Below are 12134 nucleotides of genomic sequence, written 5' to 3'. Positions count from 1 at the left end.
GAACATATTCACAACGAGTTTTCTTTATCGATTGTGAATACTTATTACGCGCGATTGTGTACCTAGTCCAATGATTGTCATTATTAGATCTACAAAACTTTTTGTACAATTTGTCCCTTTTCCGTTTAAGACGCAAAAGATCCAAATTGTACCAGCTGTTCGAGTTTTTCAAAGAAACAAACTTTTGCTCAACTAGTTGATTGGTACACGTTTTCAAAGCGTTATTAAGAACAGCTGTAGATTCATCTAAGTTACCGGCCGCGAATGGAAAATCCAGGCTTCTCTCAACAAGATTCGAAACAGCTTGCTTCGAATATTTCCTCCAGCACTTCAATTTTACAAAATTATCGTTATCGTTAACATGGTCTAAGACATTAATCACTAAAGTCTCATGATCGGTTATTTTCAAATCAGTATCCGTAACTGAACAAATGGAATCAAAATTGGAATAAACGTGGTCAATTAAAGTTCTACTGTGCCTGGAAATACGCGTATACTCATTTACCGTTTGCTTTAAATTAAAAAACTCAGCTAAACGCTTCAAATGATTCGAATTATGGTTATCACGCCAATTAATATTAAAATCACCAGCCAATATATTTAATTTACTAGAATCAAGGAATGTCTCAAACCAGTTCTCTAAAACTTCAACAAAACGCTGGTCACTAGAACTGGGAGAATGATACAAAACACCATAATTACCCATCTTCATGCCACGTACAACTGTAATGCCCAAGAACCAGTTGCCATCAATAACTTCGTTGGTACGAAGGTTGAATTGAACTGATTCTTTGACATAAATAGCAACACCGCCAGTGTGTCTAGAATGTGATAAACAAGCAGCAACAATATATCCCGGAATACTATACTGATCAAAAGCTTCAGTTTCTACAATATGAGTTTCAGATAAGAAAACTAAAAGAGGACGTTTTTCCTCAACAATCTGACGTAATGCTACGTAGTTTGTTGACAACCCCGCAATATTCAAGTATAAAAAATCGAATTGATTCACATTCCTGGAACTTGGCTGCTATTTATTGAAACGCAAGCTGCTTTTCTTCTGATCAAAAAGTCTTTTATAGAGCAAACATTCCGAGCTAAATGCGGCATGGTTGACGTCCAAGTTCATTTTTCGTTCTTTATTCGTTTTCAAACAATTAATACATTTCAATACAGTTGACGTACACTCCGACGTTTTGTGTTGTTGGCTGCACCTAGAGCATCTATCACAATTTTTGCAATCCATGCTCTTGTGCCCAAATTCTCCACATTTGAAGCATCTCAACACATTAATCGCGGGAACTATCGAGCACCGATCAAACCCTACATTTACTTTTTTCGCACATAACAAACATTTATAAGTATCGACATCGACTTCAATTACAACACTAAACTTGTTATAAGTGAAGCGTGGATTTTCAAACATGTTCACTACTTTAATATCATTTATAGCGATGTCTTCATTTTGACTTTTTAAGTAGTCAATGAAGACATCGGAGGAAAACTGATCGCTCATGCCCACTATTTTCAATCTTGGCACCGAAGTGGGAACAACAGCACTATATTGTTCACCCAGATTGCTTTCAATACCAGTTTTTACATCATTAAGATTAGCTCCTGTTGCACACTCAACAATAATAGAGCCATCTTTACCATTCCTAAAATTACTGATTTTGTGTGTTTTTGGATCCAACTGAGTTTTCAAAAACTTACGAGTATCTTCGCAAGCTTGTTTGGACTCTTTTGGTTTGATCACAATGACCGGACGAGTCTTACGATTACTCTGTTTGTTACTGTTACTGTTAATGTTACTAATATTTTTACTTTTACTTGCACGACTAGATCTTTTTACAACATCCGCAAAACTCGCATTTTCTTGAAAAACATCATCAGTCCAATCGTTGTCACTATTTTGAAATTTACGTTTTTTGCGTCTGGGATTTCGGTCCGATTCAGAATGAACCGTCCTAGATGCGCCATTCGTTGCAGCTAAATTTTTTTCCGTACTAATTTCAAAACATGAACTAGTCTCACTAATTAATTTTTCAAAGCAACTTAATAAATCGTTCAAATTTTGATGCATTTTTTCAATGCCAATTCTCAACGCGTTGTCTATCTGAGCAGCAACGTTGTTTCGTATACCAGTGATAGAGTCAGCAACAGAAGACAATTGCTTCATTGCTTCCTCCAGCATTTTGGTATCCGAAACCGATACATTCTGCTCGTCACAACTCTGATCTGACAGACAATTACTACACTTGAATAGAACATTTGCATTATCTGTGATAAGTTTTGCCTGAGTCCGCGTGAGTGTAGTGCACTTGCAATGAAATACACGAGCACACTTACCCACACAGATAACCGGCAAATCACTTACCAAAATCCCCAAATTACATATTGCACACTCAGCCATATATATCACCTAAACACATAAACTTTACATGCAACACTACAGAGACACAAGTAAAAAGGAACGAAAGCAAAAATTTACAATGCCGTAGCTTACTAAAAGCACCTAAAAGAGTACCAAATAGCTTGCCGGGCGAAGGGAAAACACAAAAATTAAACGAGAACCAGCGGCAACAGCAACCGTTCTCCTACTTATCCAATAAATTATCACTACGGGGCACGCGTAGGATCAATTCTACCGCGGCACAAGCACAATTTCACATTTAATTAATTGAATATTTATCACAGCACTGCGAAATAAACTATAACGTTCGCCATTACCAATACTGGATGTGAAGATGTTAAAAATAATAGGGCCAAGGATGCTGCCTTGGGGCACACCAGAATTAACATTGACTGTGTCAGAGGTGGTGTTGTACAGCGAGACCTGAAATGATCTGGCCGACAAATAATTTTTAATGATTTTCACTAAGAAAATCGGAAAATTGTACCGTTGCAGCTTGCACACACCAGTCCATCATGCCAGACATTGTCGAACGCCTTCTCGACGTCCAACAATGCCATGGCTGATGTTTTGGACACAGCTCTATTCCGTTTGATGATGTCAGTATCTCGAAGCAGCTGGTGGACAGTGGAGTGCCTTTGCGGAAACCGAACTGTTCATCAAGGAAAATAGTGTTGGAGTCTGCGAAGTCAAACAGTCGAGATAAAAATAATCTTCTCAAACATCTTCGAGAGAGCAGAGAGGAGACTCATGGGGCGATAGCTTTTAGGTGAAGTGGGATCTTTCCCTGGCTTCAGGATGGGAATGACTTTAGCTAGTTTCCAACAATGTGGATTTCAAAATGGCGTCAGACATTGATTTCTGGTATTTATACGTCACCCCGATTCCAGAAATACCCATATCGAAGGGTATTTGACAGGATTTCTCAGTTTATCTGCAACAGGATGCCGCCTTCTGGATTTCAAGAAGGTATCGGTTATCGATTTCCAGACTATAGGCGTCACGCGGACTCCAAAAATACCCATATCGAGGGTATTTGTCAGACTTCAAAATGATTTCTAGTTCCTTCGCTACCAATAACTGTCGCTTGGTACAAATATTTTACTCACCTTTTTGGGAGCACTGCTATTTAATTCTTGCCAATGTCCCGAACCAAGAACGGTATACCCGGTTTTGGTAACATATAATTGAACCCTGCACACGGTTTATATCTCGTGTACCAAAACCAAAATTCTAGCACACCGGTTTTCGGTTTTCAAGCTGCGGTTCTGAACATCAACTCGAAAACCGGCACGCGGTTTTGATTTAGAACACACTGGTACACTAAAACTCAACCGAACCAGGGTACACGCTAACATAAACACAGGAGTATTTTTTGAACACGAGCCAGCACACGGTGCGCACCGGTTGGTTCAGTTGCCCATCACTGGTGGAAAGTAGCCAAGTTCGAAGCACCTGGTTAAGATGGTGGTGAGATGAAGGTATGAGTTTTCACTCAGATGTTTCAACTCGATGTTAAAGATGTTGTCGAAGCCAGGAGCCTTCATGTTTTTTTTTTATGTTTTAATGGCTACTATCACCTCATCCACCGTCACCCTCTGCTCCCTCTGAAAGGTATTGGCAGATTCTTCAAGCATTCGAACAATTTGAAGTGGACTTACAACCCTGTTACCCAACTGATGTGAAGTGAGGAAATGATCACCAAGGGCGTTTGACTTTTCAGCCGGTGTTAGTAGGTGTCTACCATCAGCGTTGAAAGGAGGGATGTGTAACAAGTGTAAGTGTTGCGTCAAAGATTGGTGAGATTAATCGCGTGTAGTTTTCGTATATTTTGTTTTTTTTTTTTTTAAATCCAAGAAAAGGTTTAAATGTTTGTAAAAGGTAAAACGTCCCAGAATCCCCACGAACGCAGCCAGTAGGAGACATTTCCATATAAATTGTAGGACAATGCCACTAGCCACCGCCAGAGCACGCTGTGTGAAGTCATGAATGGACGGCCATAGGGGTGGCGTAATGGGGGCCATTGCGTGGAGAATTCGTGGCACGTACGACGGTTCGGGGTCATCGTCCACCAAGAGGCACAGTCATAAGCCTGGTGATCATTATAGACTACGGTCACATAGCGAAAGTCAAAGCTAAAAATTAATAGTTTGAAGGTGAAAACTAAAGCTAAAGTGCTAAAGTGAGCTAAGTTGGAAGTTTGAAGAAGTTGTAGAGGAAGTTGCCACGTATCTTTGGACAGCCAGGTAATTACCATCACCAAGAAAACCCCGAACCAGATCCAACCGTTGTCTAGTGAGATCAGATCGATAACCGCCATTTCGAATTCTCCTTCGCGACCACAGGACCTCGCGGTTTTACCGTAACATTTGCGTACTCAACGTATTTTTCCGGAGTTGACCACGCCAATCGCCGGTAGTGTGTCCGAATCGCAGTTCGAGAACCTGATCCCTCAGCTACAGTGTGCGCCACCAATCCAGGCAAGCCAACTTACCCGTGTGGTTCGTTGAAACCTCGAGTCCGTCATCATACTCGAGGGGCGTACGGGACAGAGGCGTCCACCCATGGCCCAAGAAGGTGATGCGGTACCAGAGGTAGGAGTGGAACGACGACGACGGCAGTGGCAGGTGAAGGGGCCCCGAAGACAAAAGAAGAGTAGTGCTAGCACAAGGTAGGAGAAGACATCTAAGGAAGTGGGAGACCATCCGTGAAGTGAGTGTCATCAAAGCAAATTTGTCTTGAGTGAATTTTGAGTGTTTTCTTGGTTCGCGGAATTATCACGAGCGTGTGCCGACCCTGAGGCTTGGAGACGGGGGTCTCATCAGTGCTGGGAGTAACACCGCACTGGCACGTTACAGATGGGTTTAGGTTTATTTTTTAGCAGCTAGGAAAGTTTCCAAAAAGGTTTTGAAAACTCTCCAAGGCTGCTGACATGCTTGTCAAAGTTCCTGTTCCGTAAGTCTTCAACCCGGGTCTTGATTGTTTTGGTTGGGTTGTTTTCTTTTCACGGAGGCCAGTCCTCTGATACTGCCTCCGATAGATATTTCGTAGTCTGATTAGTTGGTTAGTAATTGGGTCAAACTCGAAGGACTTACGGTTAACCGGAACTTCCCTGATGTTCTCCGCGTCAGCCGTATGAATGGCCTCCTGAACCTCTTCAACAGCAGCATCGATGTCATCAGTGGTCTCCATACGCCGATCGAAGCTGATGTGTTGGTCAACACTCCGCTCAAATGCCAATCAGTCCACATGATGAAAATCTCGCCGGGTTTGTTGCTGAACATGCACACCAGCGCCAACACTGAACAGAACCGGATAGTGATCGGAGCATAAATCCTCTTGGACGATTGGTTGGCTGATGTTAGAGGTGATGTTGATGATGAAAATGTCGAGCACCCAAAAGCAACCTAATCTACTGTGGAATGTGGGGCTGTCGGGAGCCAAGATGTTGTGGCAGCCATGTTGGAAATCTTCGTTGAGGATAGTTCCGTTCCTGTTGCGGCCTCCCACACTTTATGCCTAGCGTTGAAGTCACCAGCGATGATGAATCTGCCATGCCTCCGTGTCAGCTTGATGATATTGTTCTTCAGCTTAATGTCAGTGACATCACGAACACAAGCTTGCATCGGGCAATAAGCCGCGATGCAAGTGAGAGGTCCGCTGGTTGTGGTGATCTCGATGAGGTTGAGTTGGAAGCATGGTAGAAGCTTGAAATTAATTGCATGCTTGATGACAATGGCAACTCCACCTCCTCTAGCGCTTGTACGGTCCAGACAAAGCAATCGGTGGTTTGGGAAATAGACCAATACCTCCGGTTTCAGGTGCGTTTCCGTTAGAAAACATACATCGATGTCGTTAACCCGGAAGAACTCACCAAGCTCGAAGCTTTTGCTCTTGAGGGAACAAGCATACCAATTTAGGAAGCTTAGGTTACTGCCCTGAACCATATGTGTTGAGGAAGTTGGTCACCACCGCAGCTACGGCACGGATCTGGTCTTCTTTAGAGCGACAGGCACAAAGGTGCAGGAAAAGATTCATAGGGAGCTCGAGGACTATCGTTGCTTTTCTCCTCTCTTCCTTTAATTGGTGTAATGGCAGGTGAGCATGCGCAATGTGTCGTTTGTTCGATTTGCGCTCTATTGTTACGTCCGTGTTTGGGATTTTTCGTTACATGTCTGAATTTGAATTTTTTTTAATGTGACTCCATTATAGAAATTAAAGATGTAGTCCTACGTCAAAATCGAATACTTCATCATTTCTCAGTGATGGAGTAATACGACATGACTAAACTAAGCACACGGGATATACTACAACAGATCAAATTATTGGTCACAGTGGTTTTATTTCCCGAAAAAAAAATTAAAAAATGTGTAAGTTAACTTGGCTTGTATCTACCCTACGTCTTTAAAAAATCGTTTATTTCACATGTTTATTTTAACGTACTGAAGTTTTGGATGATCATAGTTTAATATTTAGTGTTAAATTTATCTTTATTCATTTATAGGAAGAACTAGGTCGATACGCAACCTCTATAACCATAAATGTGCAGCCCGACTAGAATCCGCCTTAGACACAACTTTACGGAGAAGTCAGCAGCGATCAGGATCCACGGTAAGGTCAAACTAACATATAACATCGGACATAATTTGATCAATCAATAATTTCGTCAACCTTTTCAGTCTTTGATTGACTTTTCCGAAACCGGTGCTCAGAAACAGTCACTATTCAATCGATCACCGTATAACAATTACGAAGAAGACGTCGAACAAATCGTTTCAGAGTACAAACACAAGTACAACAACCAGCAAAAGCACCCAAATAATGGAAATCCTTTCTTCCCACCATCTGGAGTATCTCCAACCTCCCAAGTTGAAGTTGCAAATCTTAAGGTTAGAATTCCTCAAAATCTTCAGTGGGTCGTCGTTGATCGTTGCCATTTCATTGAGCAAAACCGAACGTTGGATACCAAGCTTGAGTTTCCAGATTTGCAAATCAGCGGTAGAGTCATTATGCATCCTTCCGGAGGTCGGTGTGAAATGATTTTGAGGTTGAGACGGGCTGGAATTGAGTTTAAGACTATCCCATTGGTTCCTAGTGGGTTGGGCGAAAGGAGCAGACAAGCAAACGTTCGAACCGATTCACATTTCTCGGAACCTGGATTTATTTCGGTTTTTGCTCACAGTTGTGAGGGTCCTACCGGGATCAAGTATCGCATCAACTCGAAACGAAGACATTTCCTCGCCAAACACCCTTCAAATTACGATGCATTTTACAGCAAGGATTATGGTAATGAATTTCAGCGAAATATGGAACACAAAAGATCATTAAATCTCGAGGAGGACGATGGTCTTACAGAAAAGGATATATTCAAATTGACAGACGGAGATTCACTGTTCTTGTCCCCTTCAGCGTTCCTAGATGAAGATGGTGATGACCCATCAACGTTCAGTGCTGACAGTAGAACCATATTCTCCGACCGGAATCCGTTTGCTTATAACGCCTATGCTGGCAATGGCGCTGGTTGGCAAACGGTCGAATCAAACGACGCTCTTGATGAGGCGTACTCCAATGAAATCGACAATCTTTTTTCAAAGGGAGTACGTGGACTGCTGACGACCTACATGCAGAAGGCTTTGCAACCTGCGATCAAAGAAACTTTGATGGAAAGTATGGGATACACGCTATCTTACGGGTAAGTAATTGAAGTGAATAAAAATGAAAAAAAAAATTGACGAATCGATATAATCTACGATGACATGTCCATGTTATGAGTAAAATTTAAAAATATGAATCTTTAAGAAATAGGGACTATGGAAATTTATCCACTCTTCAAAATTTTCTATAAGCCGGCGCCGGTGGTGTAGTGGTAAGCGTGACTGCTTTCTAACACCCCAATGGGTCTGGGTTCAATCCCAGCCGAGGTCGGTGGGATTTTTCTGAGGCATAAAAATCTCTGGTCACGTCTTCCTTCGGAAGGGAAGTAAAGCCGTTGGTCCCGGCCCATATGTGTGTTGAATGGGTGCGATATCCTACGCAGGTGTGGAAGCTGCCTTCCTGCACATTCGATTGCCGTCAATGGATGGAAATCGATGTCCGTCGGTGATTGGCACTAGATTGCGGAACAGAGACCGACGTTAAATAAAGGAAAGAAAATTTTCTATAAGGTGTTTTTTTGTTGCGTGTCTTTATTATCGAGATAGCTATTTATAATGATATGTGTTTTATAATCTCGGTGGTTTACGAATTATACAACTACAGGGTGCGTGACGAATTTTTGCAGTAAATTTCAAATAGTAATTTCTCATGCTTGTGCATCATGATTCAGATATATTTGGCAGCACTGGATAGCTTATACTGTTAGGTGTAAGATTTAAACAAACAATGTTGAGTAAACGTAAAGATGTCGAAACAAGAGAGCAATCTGTCAGCCGTTGTCGCTTTGTTGCGCGCCGGAGTATGCATGAAAGAAATAATTCGGTCGGTAAATGTGTCTGAAAGAACAGTGTATAATATTAAAAAAAGGCTTGGGAAAGTGATAAGACGGAGCACCTGCTCATACTGCTAATAAAGCACAGAAATGGCTTACGGAAAATATTTCGTAAATTTGGGAGGAAGAAATTTGGCCCCCAAGCAGTCCCGATATCAATCCGTTGGATTATTTTGTATAGGGCGTCGTCCAACGGGATACCAATAGAACTATACTTATTCAGAAGCATGGAGAGAGCAGTAGAGAAAGCACAGGTCTGATATTCGCAACGTTCGTTGTTCGAGTCCAGTCGGCAACCTTTTTCCTATTTTTTTTTTCGACATAATTAATTTACCTCACTAATACACTCAACATTTTTCGGTCTCCAATTTTCTTGCATTGGACCGCAGCTAGGTATATCGCATCCTCGGTTCATGCGGCCTCCACTTACATCCTCTGATGATGAATCCCACATAATTGTGAGCGAATCTTACATCCACCGGTATGCTCAATAAACTATTTTTAAGTTGGTCAAGCATATTTTTGCCTAAATAAGCTCTTATTCAGCTTCCAGTTGGGTTTACAACATAATGAATAAATGGATTCCGCAGAACTGGCTATATTCAGGATTTTCCACACACTTGGATTTGATAACATTTTATTTTGAGGGATCGCAGTGATAGAAATATAGATTTTGCTGAGATCTCAGTAAAAATAAATACCGAGCTGCTCGGTGGTGCCAATCTCGGCAAACAAATCTAAGTGTGCACCTCTCCCGGGAACATCCAAAACCCCCGATGCCCCAATTTTAAGAACAGAAGCCCCTTCTTCAGCTGGGTTGTTCTCATTTGATAGCATTGTGGAAGGTATCCTCAAGTACCTCGATATTTCTGATCCTCTGAAAAGCATTGCTCTGGCAATGTTTCCTACTGTGAAGGCCCTCTTGAAGCAATTGACAGTGAAGTGGCCCCTCCTTGCAGCAATCATTTCCTTCGATGGATAATTTTTCAAACGAGGTCGGGGATCTGACCACACCTGTTCTACAGTGGAATTGTCAAAGTCTGATTCCTAAATTAGAATCTTTTAAGTTGTTAGTTCACAACAATGATTTTGATGCGTTTGCTTTCTGTGAAACTTGGCTCTCTTCAGGCTACGATCTTCCTTTTTATGATTTTAACGTAATTCGAGTGCCATTCCATCTATAGAGTGAATCTTCCACAATGTCCAGATATTGATGTTGTCTCATGTCAGACTATTACACTAGTTTACAGCATTTTTGAACTCGGTAAGGTGATGATCATTTGAATTTTGAACAAAAGTACGATTACTAAAATGTCAATATCTTTGGTACTAGTGCACCAATTTTAATTTTTTTTGAAAATGAAGCTAAATAAATTTGCTATCGTTCATTAGAATATTATGTCTTAATTAAAAATTTAATTTTGAAGTCATTTAAAAATTTACAGCATTTTTTTTTTATTTTTCCTGCGAATTTTCCATAAAAATCTTGTTTTAATCAACATTTTTAATGGGATAAAAAGATTCAAAAAATCATTCCATAATTTATTCTTAAAGTCCATTCAAAACCGGAGAAAATGAGCCTTTAATGGATGAAATCGGTTGGAAATTGTCGAAGTTATGAGCATTTTTGTAAAACACTTAAAAATGTTGCTGAAATACAACAGCTTTAGAATTCCTTTTCTAGGTGTCGTTGTAAGCATCCGAATCGCATGTAAAGTTTTCATGGGAGATTCTTTTCTCTACATATCAATTTGGTTAAGGCATATCAGGATTTAAAACCGAGTTGATACAAAAGAAATTTATTTAGGTTTTATTAAAAATGATTGAGAATCGAATGACTTTGTCTTCGATGTTTTGAACTTGTTTCTCGAATCAGAAACCAACAATAGTCACCCATCATTGCTTCATCCCAAAACCCTTGATAACGACGTTCTATCATCTTCATTTGTTGGTGAAAACGTTCGCCGTGCTCATCACTCTCGTCACCAAGATTTTCCGGGAAAAAATCCATGTGAGAATGTAGGAAATGTATCTTCAAAGATATATTCACACCTGTGTTCAGTGAAATAAAAGGATTTGAAATTAATTATATGTAACAAACACAATATTTTTGATTTATACCTATTTTCTCATAATTTTTGAGCAATTCATCGACGGCTTCCTCATAATCTGGGCTTTTGAAATTTCCTAAAAAGGTTGTGACAACACGCTGGAACGATTTCCACGCTTTTTCCTCATCTGGTGTCAAAACTGTATTGAATGCGGAATTATTGAGCAGTTTTTTGATCTGTGGGCCAACAAATACACCTTCCTTTATCTTTGCGTCAGATAAATTTGGAAATACTGATTTGTAGTACTGGAATGCCGGCCCTTCTTTTTGCAACGCTTTGACGAAATTTTTGAATAGCCCAAGTTTTATATGTAGTGGTGGAAGTATTATGCTTTCTTTTACCACAAGAGGATCATTTTTAACGTTGTCTTTACCAATTGTGAAATTATCCCGTTTTGGCCAATCTTTTCGGACGTAGTGTTCCTTACGAGCTCGACTGTCCCATTTACACAAAAAACACATATATTTTGTGTATCCCTGTTGCAATCCAGTCAACATGGCAACCACTTTAAGATCGGAACAAATTTTCCAATTGTGTTGATTGTAATTTATCAAATTGAGCAATAGAGCCATTGATTCGTACGTTTCCTTCATATTAACGGCATGAGCTAATGGAATAGAAGGTTTCTCATTCCCTTGATGCAGTAAAACGGCTTTCAAGCTCAACTTGCTGCTATCGATGAATAAACGCCATTCAGCTGGATCATATGGCTCACCAAACTCTTCAAACAAGCCGATTGGAGGCGAACCAGCCCAAGGCTGAAAGCCTCCTTAATAAAGCTAAATAATAATAATTCAAACAAGCCGTTTACGTCATGGCAAAAACATGCCTTGTCCTTTGTAGAATAATATTTGTCAAATTTCTTGTGACGATTCCTGTGACAAAAAATTTTGACCTCCTTGCTCAGCATGTTGTGTTCTTTCAAGCGTGATGCCAGCAATTCGGATTTCTCCTTCGATAAGTCGAGATCTCGCACCAAATCATTAAATTCGGATTGTGTAAACAGTTTTGGGTTTCTTTCCAATTCCACCTCGAAGTCTTCCTCGCATTCCTCCTTGAATTCCTCCTCACTTTTTGTAACGGTCGATTCAACAGAGGGCGCTCGTTTCTGCTTTGGATAAAC

The 12134-nt window shown here is 40.6% G+C and overlaps 1 protein-coding gene across 1 annotated transcript; it reads left to right on the top strand.

The window, feature by feature from the left end:
- The first annotated feature begins 6504 nt into the window (after nt 1-6504).
- Nucleotides 6505-8113, top strand: LOC135713579 (uncharacterized). The gene is made up of 3 exons (XM_065236710.1): nt 6505-6511; nt 6918-7024; nt 7093-8113. The coding sequence occupies exons 1-3, from the start codon at nt 6505-6507 to the stop codon at nt 8107-8109; spliced, it is 1131 nt and encodes a 376-aa protein (XP_065092782.1). The 3' UTR covers nt 8110-8113.
- The last annotated feature ends 4021 nt before the right edge of the window (nt 8114-12134 follow it).

This window comes from Ochlerotatus camptorhynchus, unplaced genomic scaffold (genome assembly GCF_037179485.1).
Source record: "Ochlerotatus camptorhynchus isolate MF236.1 unplaced genomic scaffold, CSIRO-AGI_Acam_v1.1 ptg000569l, whole genome shotgun sequence".
NCBI lineage: Eukaryota > Metazoa > Arthropoda > Insecta > Diptera > Culicidae > Ochlerotatus > Ochlerotatus camptorhynchus.
This window is presented reverse-complemented; position numbering and strand designations above follow the sequence as displayed.